Consider the following 18,339-nt stretch of genomic DNA (forward strand, 5'->3'; position numbering starts at 1 on the left):
AGACAGAAATACTGTTGACCTTTAAGGCCACCTATATAAAAGTATTGCACTGAGGTCAGCCCTGTCCATGACACTTGCTAATAGAAACATACTGTCAAGAGGCAGAGACAAGCAGCCGCAGCACCTTGGTTTATAGGCCAGCCATAAATAGCATGTAAAGGATTATGGAAAGTGATGGAGATGATATGCCTAAAAGCAATAGTCTGCAGTTAATAGAAGGCAGGCTTGCACTGAAGAGCAGATCGTTTTTCCTAGCTGTGATACTGCAATGGGATATCCTTATATGGCCTAAATGCCTGACTTATTTTCTGAGTGACCAATTGATTTGCAGTTCCAGCTACTCCCAGCTGGCCAGGAGAGGCATGCACAGGGTGGTGGCTGGACAAGGCAGATCTCTGGCTGCACCCCCGGCATGCTGTATGGGAAGCAGCCAGGGGTGTCTGGGCAGTTCACTGTTTCTAACTCTCCTGACAGAGAATATGAGGGCAGCATCACTGGGAGCCAGGTAATGAACAGAGAGCCCTTGGCAGGGCTGTGTGCCACCAGCTCTGGGAAGGGTCACCCTCCTGGAGCTGTGGGAATTGTGCCTACAGCACAAGCCTGGGAAGCCCCTTTTAGCCAACTGTTTGTCAGACATTCATCAAAACAGATGCCCATCAGTAAACACTGCTGTTCCTGGGAAAAACCAGCATAAACATGCCCAAACATGCCCTGTCACTTTTCTTCCGCAGTGACAGTGTACTATATGGTTTTACTGAGCTCTGACTACCATAATTTGGGAAGATGAATACCTCAGCAAAACACAAGTCAGGAAAGAAGAAAATAACCGGATCAGCAAACTCTGATACTGCTCAGAGGGTATGAGCACAAGAATTGCACCATGTACAGAGAAACCTGCAAGAGCCTTATCTTGACTGCTAAGCTTTTGTTGTCCCAGATCCCCAGGATACATTTTTGCAGCCTACACACAAGCCACAGCCACCACCACCATGCTGCTGTTGCCACACACTGGAAACTACTCCAGCTAATGCCACATGTCTTGTCTCCTGCTGCAAATTTACTGAAATTAAACATAAAGTCTTCCCAAACACTACTTCGGAAGAACTAGTTCAAGCAGCTTCCATGACCAAGGTATTTTTTAGCTGTTCTGTGTGGTATTGCAATTTTGAAAAATCTTTCAGGAAGAGCAGGTGCTCCTGTGCAAGAGTTGCAGATCAGTGGGTGTTTGTTCCCATGCTGCAATGTTTGTCCCTTGCCTTTCACCTCCCTAAAAAACCTGCAGGGCTTCATGCAATTGTGCCTCACTGGAATTTTGAAAGAAGTTGGAAATTTTTTAGGTTTACAGAGAAAGCACTGGATGTAGGCCACAGATGGGCACACGTGAAAGCTGAAAGTTACCAAAAAGGGCCAGTACCACCGAACTGTGGAAGAAAGCCTGAGAACATGCATCATGGGCAACTTCTGCAGTCAAAGGCCAGAGGGATTGTTCACTGGAGATCCTGTGGTGTAGGAATGCATTGAGCTATTCCAAATGTTCCTTTGGAGGATTTTATCAATTCTTGAGAGAGCCAGGGGACTGGCCTGCTGATTTGCCTCTTTAGAGAGTCCTGATCTGGCGCCAGCACTAGGAAATGAACAGTGCAAGCTGTAAAGCAGAGATTGATTGCCCCTGGTATGAAGTAAGCTTGGTTTACTTAGCATACCACTGATCTTTGTGGACTCCTAGACCCTGATGTTGATGCTGCCTTTTGGAGGGAGAAGACAGTGGGACTTGCAAATCTTCTTAAGCTTTAATATTTATCATCATTATAAAAGTTCATCAAGTTCTCTTTTGCAAACTTCAACTGTTGCTTTGTGACTCTTTTTTTTTTTATTATTTCTGGTCATTACAAAGGAATAATAAAAAAGTACAGCCCTGTGATGCTTTCACTACCTAGCTCATACATATCTTTTACACTATTCAATTTACTCGGAAATTTTCACATTTATTAGTGAAAAAACATGATTAAAAAAGGAAAAGTGAAAAGTGATAGAACACCATAGGAATGGTTATGAAGTATCTTGGTTAATTTTTACATATCAGAAAATTAAATTTAATTTTGCTGCTACATTTTATTCCAAATGCCCCCACTAGCATCCTTGTAGCCCTTCACACGTATTTATTTCTGGTTTTATTTTGCTGTACATGTTGATCACACCATGGTATCTCTCCCCCAAAAGAAAAAAAATGCACTCTGCATCTTACCTTTACTTGGCTCTGAATCCTGAAGCAAAAGGTCTCATTCCACACTGGATCTTTGCAGTTCTTAATGGTTTTGGTCCGGACAGTCTCCGGGGAAGCAGTGGGCAAGGACAGGCTTATGTAGCAATCGGTTTGGCTAACTGTATTTGAAAAGGTATGTTGTAACTAACAAATTACTACAAATATCTTAAAGCATAGCTTTATAGCACTGCATGTATACAGCAAATTGCAAAAAGGAAGTGTTTCAATAATTTTTCTGACAGCTTTTCATTCAAAACCATTCACTACTATTTATTACCTCCTGCAAGTGGGAGCTCAGGTCATGAATGGAGATTCAAAGAAACTGCTGCAATAAAGGCAACTGGCAAGAAAAGAGTACACAGAGCTAGTTTGACTTAACAAACCCATTATTGGTACGTGCTCTGTTGGTTGTAAATGAAGAGATTTCTGTGATGGAGAAGAAAAATGCCTACATATTTTAAGAGAACCTTTTTTTCAAGAGTGAAATACTTTTTTAACCACCTTCCCCATCTGGTCTGCTGCCCCCACATATCTGTAATCCAGTCCATGTAATGAGCTGTCTCACTCAACATGTGGTCACATACCTTCACCATGAAAAACAATATGCAAAAATAGCAGTGCACTTTTATCTTACTGTGATTTAAACTCTGAGCCCTGATAGAGAAGAAAGTTCTAATTTCTGGCAAAGGTAATGTCACAGAAGGTTGCACAGTGAGCTACAAGTATGGCATTAAATCTTAATACACATCAGTTGCTTTGGGTTTGTTTTGTCTCCACACCTGTCTGGGTGGGCACAGCTATCACAGAATCATAGAATGGCCTGGGTTGGACGGGATATTAAAGAGTTCCACCCCGCTGCTGTGGGCAGGGGCACCTCCCACTAGACCAGGCTGCTCTGAGTGCTGGGCACTGCCACATGGTGTGGATGAATTGTCTTCTGTGGGTTGCCAGAGTTGCCAGGTGAGAGGTGAGTAGGGTCCTCAGGTATTGCACAACTAACGTACCCTTTGTGTGTCAGTCTGATATATGTGGAGAATTTGGTGGTGCTCAGGCATCTCTCTGATGCTGCTAAGGAGATAATTGATTTTTAGCAGGGAGAAATGCAGGGTATATGCTCCTAAGAGTGTAAAACAGTTGATGCCTTGTGAACCTGTGGTAGTGAACTGAGACCCTGAAAATGTAGTGGAAAATGCTGGGGCTCAGTCTCTACACTGTCATCCACCCTTTCCAGCCCTCTCATTTTGAGCAAATCTGCTGTCCTTTCAAGAGAATTGACATTTCCTTTGTTCTCTGGGCAACTGCAGCTGTCTCCAATGTCTCCAGCTCTGAAAACTTGTGTATTCACAGTATAGCTCAGATTTGGGTATAATAACAGGCAGTTTGGTACTGTACATGCATACATGCTGAGAGGCAGCGTGACCAGTTGGGTAACCTGCTGGAAAAGGTCTCATTACAGGTTGGTTCCATTCCCAGCCCTGTCACAGACTGCTAAGTCACTCTGGGCAATTGGTTTCATTTAAATTTATCTTGCTTCTCCATCTGCATTTCCCCACCAATAACACAGTGATAACTATTCTTTCCGCTTTTGTAATCTGCTTGGATGTGACCCAGGAAGAGAGCCTGATCGGTAATTATATTATTCTTTCTCCACCAATCTCTTGGGTCTCCTTCCACATTTTCTTTTAACTTGTGGGGTGAGCCATGCTGCAATGAGTAGGTGTTGCTTAAAGCAACTTGTGCAATCAGGGTATGTATGATTTATCTTTCAAGTCTTCTGATACTGTCTGAACATGAAACATCTTTGAGTTTTTCAGCATGCGCTTGATTGTTACACCCTTACTGCCCATAGTAGGTAAGAAATTAATTTAATATTGCAATAATGTTAAAAAATATCCTAATATTACACACAATAATAAGAGACATCTGCATTTGTAATTTTAAAATGCAGAATATATGCAATACATCTGTTGATAATAATTTATTGGTAATGAAACTATTTGTTTAGCTGTTTCCCACACACTATTTTCAAAAACTCTTTCATTGATTTTTAACATTTGAAAAAGAACTTTGCATACTTAGTGGTACCAGAGGAGCAGGCTGTTTCTTCAGCAGCTGCAAGTTATGCACTAATGATGTATGTGTGCTTTAGAGAATTTGTTCATTTATGGTCTGGGATATCTCTTTGTTGCACACACAAGCTATGACTCTTGGTTTAGAAGAAAGGCACTATTTTCAGAGTATCAAAGAAGTGATAAACTTACACTCTTGTATCTAGATAGAGCTGTGGTAGGTTCAGTTCTTCATCCTCTCTGAACACAACAGACCTATACCAACCTGAGAGGCTAGTTCAGTCTTTAGCAAGGCTGCTCACCCTTAATAAGAGCAAAAACAGAGTCCCACAATCTGATGATCCACATTTTACACCAACTAGGTTAGCAACCAGTGAGGTCTCAGTCTCAACATAGCCTAACACTAGAATGTAGATGGAGACAAAGATACTGGACTCTGAAAACAAGCGATCAAAGGCAAGACACTGCACAAAGAATAACAAATTATACCCGGAACTAAAATGTTGCAGGATGCATCTGGCAAGTTACATAAACAACACAAATGTAATTACATTTTGGAGCAGATCCCAAATACACAATGTTAAATGTAAGTGCAGATGATGACATTTAGCACTGAGATGCTTTTGCATACACTTTTACCCCTGGAGAAGAACATGTAGATGCTCATTTAGTGTCTTCCTTGTTGTATTCTCTTCCACTCTTTTCCTCTCTCCACTATCAAATGCTTTAACTCTTACCAGCTATTAAACATACCCAAATTGAAGAGGATTGACTTAGGCAGCCTGGCATATGAGAAAGAGCTGAAAGACTTGAGTTTGCTAATTAAACAGCAACAAAAATATTGTCAAATAATAAATTCTGATTCAAATGACTGATACAAAGAGGATAATGATCTGTATCTCTGTGTGAACAGAGGCAAAAATTAGAAGACTGCTCCAGCTCTTAGAGGATTAGCTCCAGCAACAGAGATTTTATAAATTTTTTAGGTAACTCACTTCAGACTGTTCCAGTACTCAGACATGTATGAAACTGTGACAGACAAGCTAAATTTCATCCTGCTTCAAGAGATGAGGACCAGCCCAGGTGAACCTGTAAGGTGTCATATGGAAATGCTGCCACGTAATTTCCGTGTTTTTGCTAGAAGGCAGAAAACAGGATAATCATGTCAGGCCAATTACAGTCCATGGAACACAGCTGAGCCATTTCCCTGACAGGGTTGACTATCAGGGAAAGAAGTGATAGGACAATTTTATATGGTACACCAGCCCAAGGGATCAATTACCAGATAGCTGGGTGCTGTCTCCCAAACACCTCCAAACCTCCTTCTTTGACACATATGAAATAAGACTGTAAGTTCCTTGGAAGAGTTCCCCCTTTTCATTCTAAAAAGTGTCTAAGGAACAAGGCCTAAATCCATACATAGAGTCTCCAGGTACCTTCACAATACAATCATCAAAATGAAACAACACAAAAAGCAACACAATGTAATGCAGAGAAGCCCATGCACAGCTTAACTACAAATCATGCATTTCCATAGGCATACCCTTTTTAGACTTTTTAAAAGTATTGCCACTCTTTCACTGTTCCCACCCTCAGATAATCAGCCAGTAAGATCCAAAATGTTGTATATTTTTGGAAAAGAGGTATTACCAAACAGTCAGATTTTCTTTGTTCCACCTGAGACCATCTTGGGGTGATAATGTGGTGCAATCTCAGCTCTATCGCTAGCTAAGATTTTTAAGAAGGTTCTTTCATTTCCTTTTAAAAATAAACTAGCCAAAACTAAGTCTTGGTCAGACATCAACGCTGTTGATGCAGATACAGAGGGTAGTTAGAGCACCTAAAGAAACCATTATCAGAAGAAAACATCATAGAAACAGATTTAGAAACAGGCTGCAAGCAGTACACACAAATGCTTTGGATTTCAAAGAAAACAGGAGTGGGAACAAAATCAATACCAGAAAGAGCTGAACCACCAAATCAACACTCACAAATTTTCTTTCTTCAGAAAGTGTTCACAAGAATTTTGTTCACTCAATAAGGGAATAGAAACAAAATTGTTTTTAAAGTTTAGCTAAAACTTTTTTTTTTCATTAAGGATCATTATTTTGACTCAGAAATGCCTCTGACAAGGCATTCCTGGTCAAGATCCATCCTAAACAAGTAAGAAAAGATGAGCACCTTTGTCAGGAAAATATTGAGGACTACTGTCAATTTAACTGCAGATTATGATGCAAACAATAGCACCAAAATTTGGGAGTGAATCTATACTTTTATCCTTCACTGGCTACTTACTGCAGCACTACTTTATTGTCTCCTGCTGAGGGTAAAGTCATAGAAAGTGGCCAAGAGAGGAGCCATAGTCTGATGGGACATTCTCATGTATCTTCTCAGCAGTGCAAACAATCACAGCCATATCAAATCTAGCCTCTCTACTTTGCATTGGCCTCCCACATAATAGCAAATCACATCTGGGTTCTTGGTCTTTATCTACAAGGTAATCAGTGTCTTCCATTCAGCAAAAAGGTTGCCCACAGCTCCAGAGAGCATCACTGATGAAGGACCTCAAGCTCTGAGAATCTTGCCTATGGGCAGGGCTTTCCCTGGCACTGCTCCAGGTGTTCGAAACCTCCACAGTGACCAAGACATACCATAGGCCTTATTGCATTGTGTCTTTATTCTACTGGTCACCTCAGCAGTGTTCATCTACATCCATTGGTAAGGAGGCTAAGAGAGACAGATGCATAAAACAAAACATGTCTCTGCTCAGAGGGCAGAGAAAGAACAAATCCCTAATGACAGATATCAGTCACACTGCATAATGCATAACTGGATGAACTGCAGATGCTGCTGTTTTTGATGAAACGGGAACAACCAAGACAAGTACTGAGGTGGAAAAAATCTATTGGGATGCAATGAACAAAAATGTATTTTTCATAACAAAATATCAAACATGAGAAGCTGTACATTTGCCCTGTATTCTTGTTCCAGCCAGAGCAGGGTTAATTTTTACAGTAGCCAAGAGGGGGTATGGTCAGGACCCAGAGGTTATTGCCTGGAGATGGGGGAAGGGAGTGTCTTCCTTAATATTGTTGCTGTTACTGCTTCCTTTCTTATCTCATTGCTGTTTCCAGTAAATTGTTCTTATCTCAACCCATAATCTTTACCTTTTTTTGACTCTAAGCCTCCTCTCCACCCCACCCAGTGGGAGAAGCAAGTGGCACTTTGTAGGGAGAATCTTAGTGGGAGCTCTAAATTGGGAAGTACATTTCTAAACCACAACAACCCATCAAACAAATACCTCAAAAAATCCTGAAGCAATTCCTATAATGATAACAAACCTTTGTTTTCAATCTTCTGTTATTTATGAATTAGCAATAGTTATAATAATTGAATAATTTAGTTATCAATATATGTTATTTATGAATTCTTTGAATGTCCAAATAGCAAGTAATAGTACTTACCTGTCAACACAGGTTTATTGATATTCAGTTTGTGGTTAATGTTTAGTGTCAAACTAAGTATACTTTGGTCCTAGACTCAACACACAATTGTGCAACAGTAAGCAGCATATAGAGTAAAATATGGTCCTTATCAAGGAAGATCAAAAACTCCAAGGTATAATAATTTCAAAGAAGATGTGGGAGACTATAAGCATGGGAAAAGACAATGCTCAGCTCATTTTCTCAAATGGTGAGAAGGTGTTACTCAGCTCAGCCCAAGGAAATGTATAAACAGAAATCCTATTCAGGAATCAACACATGAAGATAATTATGAAGATAATTATCTGTTTTCTGAGTGCAAACTAGAAAGGTACTTCCAGAGCAGAGTCTGCCACTGCCTTTTAACTGTGAAAGCCAGTTAGCAGAGGAAGAATGAGGGATCTTGAATCACCACATGGACCTGTATCCTCTCAAAGCACCATGTGGTTCTGCATTGCTGCCATCACCACCTACTCATTCCAGCCTCTCTTCTCCACCTAAGCTTCTCCCTTGTTCATTTCCATTGCCTCCACCCTTTTCAAACCTGTTTTAAAACTGGTTTTGACATTTTAAAATATTTTAAAATATTTTGAAAGCTGTTTCAACCACTTGTTAACTAGAAGCCCCCACTAAACAAGATGATAATGAAGCCTACTAGGACCACATAGTACCATCACAGTCCTTAAAGTTCATACCTCTTCAAGGAAGGACAGGAGATGCAATGCCACCTGCACTGGTATAGTATTAGAGCACAGTAGCTGATCTCACCTTTCCTTTAGAGACAGAGATGAGCATACCATTTACGTAAGGTTCTTTACTTTCACCAGTCTCTCAGTCAGTAAATCAGTTCAACTCCCTAATGCCTCTATGAGGCTCCTGGTGTCCTTGCTGAAGCCCTGGCTTTGGAAATAAGCCCTGGTTTTGAGAACTTCTTCTGCTTTAAGACTACACCAAGAATCTAAAGGAAGCCATGAAGGAGCATCACGCACAATACCTTTGACCACCAGAATAGTTTTCTGTTCTTGCACACAGAAATACACAGAAGCCAGCATGGCTCCAAGAAGATGCATGTACACCTACATACAACTCATTGATACCTAGCAGAAGAGATGCAATTATTTCCACAGTTGTAAGGAGATGTGCAGAGCAAGCAAGGATCTCCTTGATTGTAAATAACACTGTCCTTTTTAGTGGCAGCTTATGCTGCTATCAAGGCACAGAGAAGGCTTTTTGTCTCCACACTATTTACCACTAATACAATACAGTAAAATTGTATATAGTACAATATACACTACATTCCATCGTGGCCATCAAAGACTTGAAAAAAGGGAAAGAAAAAGGAATTAATATTCTGCATTATAGAATACAAAACAGATAACCTGAGGGAAACTAGGTTTATATATGTGCTTGGTAACAAAGAACTCAGCAAGAGCATGAGCAGGCTTGGGTCACACGAGTTGATGAAACCAAAAAGAAGACTGAATAGAAAGGAAAAGAAAGAAATGCAGCTACGAAACTGATTCATGTAATACTCACTGAGATTATCCATTCAGTTGCTATTCCTGTTATTAACTGTGGTTATGACTTTATTACGAACTTCATTTCAACAGGTACCTCAGTAGTTGTGCAATAAGTACTTGAACTTGATCTAGCAGCTTACAATTACAGTTAAAAAGCCCTGCTCCGGGATATGACATCACAGGGAGGATCTTCTTTGTGATTACGGTCTGTTTTTAAAGCTGTTTCAGTTTCCTAACTAATTAGGAAATCCCTGTTTACAGGATTTGTTGCAACCTGGCAGTTATCCACATAACGACTTCTCTGTCCTTGTGCAGATTCTTCTTGCCAAGCATCTGTCTTGGGCTCTTTTAGGCTTTCCTCTCCATTGATGCAAAAGCAGCCTGTCTGAGGAGGCAGTGGCATCAGAAACCTAAATGAGGTGCCCTGAAAAGACACTAACACTCTTTTAAAAAGGACCACATCCCAGGATTATTCTTAACCATTGCAAACATCAATGACCATGGGAAGCAATTTTATCCTAAAGGGAGTGTGCCATTAGCACTGGCCAGCCCAGGCAGCTTCCTGTTGGCACTGACCACATTGCCTGACTGCCCTCTTTGCACAAAGACTGTTGCTACCCTCTCACACCAGTAGTACAGTCAGAGGTAAAGTAAAAGGAAATATACACAGCACGTTGTGAGCATATCTTCGATCAGTCCTTTCCACACACACTTGTTTCATCTGGAGAACATGGCATTGAGAGGAGTTTTATTGTTTTGATGGTGTTACACAGGCTTTAGGTGATATAAGGAAAAACATTGGTACTACTACCTTGCAACTTTTAAAATCAATAGGTGGGGCAGCATTGTGAGCTTGCTAAGAAATTACAGAGCAACAGGCTCAGATTTAATAAGGCCCAGATTTAGTACTATAGCTAAAGAGGATCCTAAAGTTTTATCGATTGAGAATGCTGATTATCTTTTCATACTAAAGAAAACAAACAAAACAAAGTAGCTGTAGACTGTTCCAGGAAAAACTTTTTGTAGCCTTGGACTTTTTGAAATACTGATTAGGATGTGCCACCAATTCTAAAGACTTTTTTTTTTTTTGTTTTCTGAATGGAGTATTTCTGTTAAATACATATATGTAGAAAATGTTAAGTTTATATTTCTCTTGTAGCCCATGAAGCAAACAGGTGTCTCTTCCATAGATGTCAATTTGCAGTGTAGAAGATATTTTATCTCCTGGAAGATCAGTGAACCCAGCCACTGAGAAAAGGGTTGTGCAAAACCAGACTTGCCAGCTGTGCCAGCCCATGGCCTGCTGTGCCTGCAGTGGTGGCAGCCTCTGGGATCGGTGAGTGCTGGATGTGCTCCAGTGGGACTGTACACAACAAGACAGGTCTGGGCAGCCATGCTGAAAACAAGATCTGCTCTGGGGAATCTACACAACACACATCCACCTCTTGTTATAAGCAGCAATAGGGTGAAATGCAGTGGTACTTGGCTGGCAGACAAGTCTCTCCAGAAAGTAGCCATGCCATGGTTAAATGGTGGAAATGCAGAGCCCGGCACAAAGCTGGCTTCTGTGAAATAAATGTGGGACGTGAACAGAAAAACTATGCCCTCTTCCAGTGATCTTCTCTGGTGGACAAGCTTTTGGAAAACGAGAGCATGGAGAGCCCAGGCACCTCAGCTTGTGACTTTTGCTCCTGATGCTGTCAGTGACTCCCTATTTTTCTGGTGCCACAGGTAAGCCCTGTTTGACAGTTGCAAAGAAATTGCACCCTCCAGGCAGATTTTGCAGGAATGCTGGATGTATTTAAGAAGATTTGTGACAGCCACAAAGCTGTCTCAGTTTTAAAGCAGTCATATAATGATTAGCATTCTGCAATTCTTGAGATAAATACAAGGGGACAGTTGTCTTGGTGTAAGAGCTGACATATCTAATATGCAAAAAAGGCCTTTTCACACCAGCCTGAAAAGGACCAGGTTTTCTCATGCAGGCATTTCTGCTGCACATGCAAGGCAATGAGAAAAAAGAAATGTCTGTAACTATTCAGTTAGCAATATAGCCATATAAACCTCCTCAAAGAATAACATCCTGAAACTGGGAATGGTGTTTTCCTGTGAAATTGAAAATGAGTATCTGAGTTCCTGTCCAGAGCAAAGTGAGATGACAAGTATCAAAATAAGATCCCTTAATGGCCTCCAGAAGCAAATAATCTGGGGTATGACAATTAAATGCAAACACTACTGTTGACTCAGAAGCCAGATCTCCCAGCCACAGACCTCAAGAACCACAAACCTCTTGAAAAAGTGGGGCAGGGAAAAGCATGGTTCAGTGTTTGTCATATCCCAAAGCATTTCTTGTAAGCCAGTTCTGGGTACATGTTCTCAATTAAAATGAGACTTTGGAGTGGTCTGGTATCACTATCCTTTTAAATTTTCACTAGGAAAATTTAGCCAAACTCAAACATGCCTAGAAGTTGCAACAGCTATGTCTTCATTATATGTACTACTTAGATTATAGTTACCTGATAACCTTCATAATTAGCGAGCCATTCCTTCTGGTTCATAAGTAAGCCTTATTCCTAACAGACTTCAATGCATATTAGTAGCCTAATCCTTGTTATTACACTTACGCCATGCACAAACACAACCTTTTGTCTGATACACAGGGAAAAGATTAATGTGATTGCCACAGCTAAGCATAATAAAAAATAAGTCCTATGTTATACGTCCATGTGCAAGACATGGACTCTGTGGGTAGCAGTCCTGCTGCACAAAGAGGGCCAATCAGGTGTGCAATGCCACAGCTGAAGGAAAGCAAAGTGTCCTCATGCTTGACAGGCAGTGCTCCAAAACCAGATTCTGACTCCAATAGAGCACCAACGGCTCTTTGCAGCTGGAATTATTTCTGTGCCATCTTTCAACTCTCCGTCCTCATCTCTGTCTCTCTTAACAACTTTAAATTGTACAGAAATAGTAATTAAAACAAATGTGAGCCACGTAAAGAAGTGTACTGCACTCTCACACTGGTTTTCTCATTCAATATAATGCTTTTTAACAGTCTAATTTCTTGTGCTGTGTGTATCACACCATGTGGCATGGCTCTACCAAAAAAATTATTTGCTCTGAGAGAGTGTACATGCACAGGGGAGATAAAAACTCACTGACTCTCTGCTGTGACACTGGTAACTTGGTCCTGATTCTCAGAGGGTAAGCAAAATTTGATGCTCTCTTGCACACAATAAAGAAAAGCAACTGGAATGGGGAGTGGATGAAGCAGCTCCTCTAAGACCCTGTCACCTAGTACTGCTTCATCTGCCTCTTTCTATCAAAGACCTGCTTCCACATCTGGCTTTGGAAGCAAATCTGCAGTGTTACAGCTTCAAACCTGATGTCAGGTAATCAATCATTTGCTCAAAGTGAAGATACAGGATAAATACTAATAAAAGATAAGCAGCTAAGATAAATAGCTATTGATTTCTGGAAGCTCTGTTGTCTGTATGAATGTAAAGATCATAATTTCGAAAGATTTTAAAGTGCTGAGAAAGAGAGAAACATCCCTGATTTTAAGGCCAGAGGTACACATTTGGTTATCAGCTCTGCAGGTGGCTATGTTGATGCTATTGCCTGTCAGGGCAGCTTAGAAATTCCCTTGAGGTGGTAACATGCCAGAAAACTGTTCAGCTGAGATAGAAATGACAAAGTTGAAACATCCTTTCACTTTTTTCTAAAGATTTGCTGTTTTCAAGAAAAGGCAATATCCCTGTGCTAGACACAATGGCAGAAAACCAAGAATTTAATAGAAATCTCCATGGAGGCAAATACAGTTGCTGTGTTCACTTGGTCTTATTTGATACACAAAGATTTATATTCATTTCCTTTCACTTTTGTTCCTGACTTGTTATTTCTGAGTCAGATATTTGAGATATTGACCTTTCTTTCTCTACCCGAGGATCACCTGATATTGTTCTCTCTTCACTCCCACTTTTACCCATTCTAAGTCCTCAGAAACATTTCAGTGGTATTTGTTTATCCTGAAAATCTAAGTTGAATAAATTTCAGTGAAATTTTGACAGAAAAAGAGGCTGTTTGACAATAAGACATATAGTGCTCCTTCTACGTTTTATTTTCTTTAAAACAAAAAGAAATTCAAAAACTGCAACTGAGAATTAACACTTGAATTTGTTAATCAATCTGGCTCTGAACCTTGTTAGCAGTTAAGGTACTTTACAGTGCACCGCAGTAGATATTTGCTATTTCCATTAATAATAGTAACATGCTATAAACCAAAATGTATTGTTTATATAAAAATGTATTCAAAGCATAGTCCAAATTCAAATATTCATCAATATTTGAAATCATGGTGTCACTTCATACACAGATACTAACTACAATGCCATTAGCAAGCACACGTTCTCTGCTTTCAGAACCAAACTACTAAAAAGTGCAAAGAAAGACTGCAATACTCACGCAGATCTGCCTTTCTCAGATTTTTCATTCTTATGATTTTCACAAAGAATGAACAGCAGGGGCATTCATCACTCTGCAGAAAAATGAAAAATTTTATTACCTGCATTAACATTAAATTGTTTATGCTTCATAAAACATGCTCTCCCACAAATTACTGTTGGAATTTTCAAAGCCATGCAGCAAAATTGGAAGATGAACTGCTTGCACTACTTTGGACGTTAAAATCACGTCTACATAGCGTTTAAAAAATGGGAAAAATTTTGAAGGAATACCACTGTGTATATATGTTATTGACAGAAGAAATAATATTTTTGTGGCACTGTTTAGTGAGTGAGGCACCATCAGCACAATGCAGCACAACATGAAAAAAGTAGATGCAAGAAAACAGCTTTGGAAGAGATGTTAACAAGACTTCCCCAATCAAACCAGATGCTGGGTATTTGCAGAAGGATCATTAGCTGAAATGTCAAGTGCAGAAGGAAAGGCAAATAACAGACCTGACTCAAAACAATTATAAATTCTTGCAGATTTTAGTACCTGAAACTTTAGCTATTACTTCACTGAAAGCATTACCTAGTTCCTGTCCCATTCTCTACTAGCAAAATGACTCCACCAAATTCCTTAAGGGAGTTATGTCACTCCTTTTTTTTGTCCAGTTAGGAATTGATCCAGGTGAGAAGTTACAAATTCTCCCATCACTCTCAAATTATGATAAGCTGACCTTGGTATGTTTTTATGTCTAACTCCAAAAGACAAAGGCATGTTTTAATGTAATCTGTCTGGGTTTGGGTTCTGGGTGGAAAAAATCTCCCCTCACTCCCCTATCTCTAAGAAGTCTCTACTTTTGTTCTTGATGCTGTTTCAGTGGTTAAGGGAAAGGGGAAGAGCAGAGAGGACAGTCTCTTTCCTTGCTTTCTATGCATACTTTCCACATGAAGACCATTGCCAGGTTCTGTTTAAAAAGATGAATTTGTAGATGCTTAGTGTTTCTTTGACTAGATTGGTTAGACATTCATGTGTGTTATTTCCTAAGCCATGGGGATGCCCCATTTGAGATCTGCAAGCATCAGTTCACATTTATCTCAACACATATCCACATATATGGAGAGAAGCTCTATAATCTCCATTATACAGACAGGGAAGCAGGGCACAGAATAATCAAATAACTTGTTCATAGCAAACTGAAGGTTAATTTCAGAACTGAGAAGGAGACAGAGTATGTTCACTGGAGCCCAACAGTCGGTTTTAGGGCTTTCCCTTCCACTTATGTTCCATCAAACAAATAAACAAACAAAAGAAAAAAAGACCCCTGCCCCAACTTCTGAGACAGATCAAGATTTTTTTGTGCATAAGTCATGGACAAATATGAAACTAAGACCATCACTATTAATCACTGGTTTTAGGCAGTGACCTTCCTGTGTGCATCACTACCAGGTGGTTGCCAGCACAGCTAACTGAACACCATATATTTTTATAGTCACAGCTGGCAGATGCTGCACTGTGAAAGAGCACAGCTTACATAATGCTTGGGTCAAACCACAGATTCATCCCAAATTCACAGAAAGCTCCTGTGAGGCACTCAGAAGGTTCCCAGCCTCTGTGTCAACCACCCATTGTGGCTGAACTTCACTACCAAGACAGCCTTCCACAAGGCAACTAATACCAGCAAAAGTATAAGTCATCCTTACATAAATAAGTAAGTACATGCATGAAATTAGAAATAAAACCTCACAAGTCCTCTTCTCCTGACCAGAATCCCAGCCACAAACACACCTCAGGCCATCTTCAGCTCCTAGAGCTTTCACACTCTTACCTCACGAGCACTCCAGTATGAGCCCATCCTGCTCCCAGCTGCATACAGGTCAGAGATGGATTGTCACTTCACTGTCAGAGGCAACAGCTGTGATTCACAAACTACCTCTGCAAAATTTAAGGAGGCGCCTGCTGAGGAGCAAGTGGTATATCCAAGCCCCACCTTCCTCATTCCATGGAAGGGAAAGTATGAGAAGAAAAGGGGAGGGAGTTTGCTGGGTATATTTGATAGCTAAATACCAGAGGTATGTGTTTGGGGAAGGCTGTACACACCAAGGTGCCAAGAGTTATCAGCAATTCAAGATAAGGGTGTGATAACTCACAGCATTTATGCATGGATATCTATGTTCTAGAAGCCTCAGCAATTACCAAACCAAAGATAATAGTAGCTACATGTAGGCATACAGCACCCCAATTAGCAAACAAAAGTATCATAAATAAAATAACTTTAGAAGGCCTTTTCTTCAACCAAATTGTATTTATTTTCCTTTTCTTGGAGATAGAGGGGCTGAAGTTGCTTATTAGTAGATGTTTTCCTTATTTAATTTGTGTATTTGTTAGTGGGATATAAATTTTCCTGCTTTCAGAAGACTTGCACAAACACAAAACTTCAAGGCACACATTGATTCATCTTAAATGTTAACATCTTGAAATTTTAAACACAATGTAGTGTCATCCAATTGTGATGTAAAAATGACACCAAAGTCTTCAAATTTCTGGCAGAAAATTGTGCAGGAGCAGATCAGTAGCCATTGTATGGGTCCAGCTACTAACATGCCCAGACTCTGATATGAAACCACCTCTTCAGAGCTGCAGGAGGTGATACTATATGCTCAGAGCAGCCACAACCTGTCTTCTCTTTCCACCCACGCATGCCAGGAACATCGACAATAGAGTAATTTCTGACCTTACAACTTTTTTTCTGAATGAAAATTACTTAAGTAAGCAACCATTTTAGGGTTAGGAATCTACCCTCAATAACCTTTCAATTAAAGAGATGCAAAAGAAGTGTGGCCAACAGGTTGAGGAGGGGCATTCTGCCCTTCTATTCTGCTCTTGGTGGGGTGAGACCCCACCAACAGTGCTGTGCCCAGCTCTGGAGTCCTGGCACTGGAAAAATTATGGACCAGTTGAAGCAAGTCCAGAGGAAGGACGTGAAGATGATGAGAGGGCAGGAGTACCTGTTAATACCTAGACTATGGAAAAATATGTTTTCCCCTTAGGTAAACCCTTCCACCCCCAAAAAAAAATCCACAAATACACACACACACACACACACACAACAACGTAAAAACAAAAAAGCACACAAAAAAACCCCAAAAAACGCCACAACCAAAAAAACTCCAAACCCTCAACAAAACACAACCAAGCAATACTGAGAAGCTGTGGTGGTTTGACCTTGGCTGGATAGCAGGTGCCCACCAAAGTTGCTTTATCATGTGCCCCATCCTTTTCACCTGGACAGGGGAGGGAAATCTTAATGAAAGGCAAATGGATTGAATTAAGGGCAGGGGGAGATCACTCACCAATTATCATCAAGGCAAAAAAGACTCAACTTGGGGAAATCAGCCTACTTTATTACAAATCAAATCAGAATAGGATAATCAGAAATAAAACTTAAATTGTAAGACACCTTTTCTCCACCCCTCCCTTCTTCTTGGGCTTTATTTTACTCCTGATTTTCAGTACCTCCTCCACCCCAGCAGCTTCACTTTCTCCAGTGTGGGGTCTCTTCCACGGAAACCAGTTCTCCATTAACTTCTCCAACCTGAGTCCTTCCCAGAGGCAGCATTCGTCACAAATTGCTCCAGGGTGGGTCCTTTCCATTGGGGTGCAGTCCCACAGAAACACACCCTTCCAGCATGGGTCCCTGCCAGCAAACCTGCTCCAGTGTGGACTCCTTTTTCCATGGGCCCACAGGTTCTGCCACATCCTGCTCCCTCACAGGCTTCCCACAGTGTCACATCCTCCTTCAGGCACCCACTTGCTCCATGTGGGGTTCTCCAGGGATTGCAGGTGAATATCTGCTCCACCATGGGCCACCAAGGGCTGAGAGGGACAGCCTGCCTCACCATGGCCATTGAACAGCCAGTTAAATAGTTATTTAACAATTGTTTAGCACAGGCATCAGGGGAATCTCAGCTCCAAAGTCTAGAGCACCTCCTCCTTCACTGACCTTCATATCTGCAGGCCTGTTTCTCACATGTTCTCACTCCTCTCAGTTGATGTTGCACAGGTTTTTTTCCCATTTTTAAACACATTATCCTGGAGGCAGTACAACTGCTGCTGATGGGCTTGGCCCTGGCTAGCGGTGGGTGAGTCTTGGAGCCAGCTGGCATTGTCTCTGCTGGAGATGGGGGAAGCTTCTGGCAGCTTCTCACACTGGCCACCCTCGTGGGTGCACCCTCTGCTGCAGGAACCTGGCCCTGCAGAGCTAACACAGCACTGTCCAGCTGAGGTAGGGAATGACTGGACCACCCTGTGGTGGTGTAACACCAGCCAGAAATTAAACTCTAGATAAGCCACCCCCTCTCCTCCCTCCCATCCAGTAAGGGAGGGACAAAAGGAGAGATTTATGGGTTGAGATAACAATTTACTGAAAGCAAAAAACAGTGGGATAAGAAACACACTGTAACAGCAGAAATATTAGTAACAAAAGTATACAAAAAGAGGTGTTTTACCCACAAAAGATGTGTTCACTAGCTCAACTTCGTACAAGGAAGGGAAACGAC

General features: G+C 40.9%; 1 protein-coding gene across 1 annotated transcript in view; it reads right to left on the reverse strand.

Annotated features, from left to right (window-relative positions):
• LOC115903896 (cytosolic phospholipase A2 epsilon-like) overlaps nucleotides 1–15,635 on the reverse strand; it is a 32,761-nt gene extending 17,126 nt beyond the window's left edge. Inside the window, exons 1-3 of the mRNA XM_030948766.1 lie at nucleotides 15,609–15,635; nucleotides 13,796–13,868; nucleotides 2,246–2,382 (exon numbers count right to left, since the gene is read on the reverse strand). Coding sequence (XP_030804626.1) covers nucleotides 2,246–2,382; nucleotides 13,796–13,868; nucleotides 15,609–15,635 — 237 coding nt within the window. The remainder of the gene's footprint in view (nucleotides 1–2,245; nucleotides 2,383–13,795; nucleotides 13,869–15,608) is intronic.
• Nucleotides 15,636–18,339: the final 2,704 nt, after the last annotated feature.

The sequence above is a fragment of the Camarhynchus parvulus genome, chromosome 5, assembly GCF_901933205.1.
Source record: "Camarhynchus parvulus chromosome 5, STF_HiC, whole genome shotgun sequence".
In the NCBI taxonomy this organism is placed as follows: Eukaryota; Metazoa; Chordata; class Aves; order Passeriformes; family Thraupidae; genus Camarhynchus; species Camarhynchus parvulus.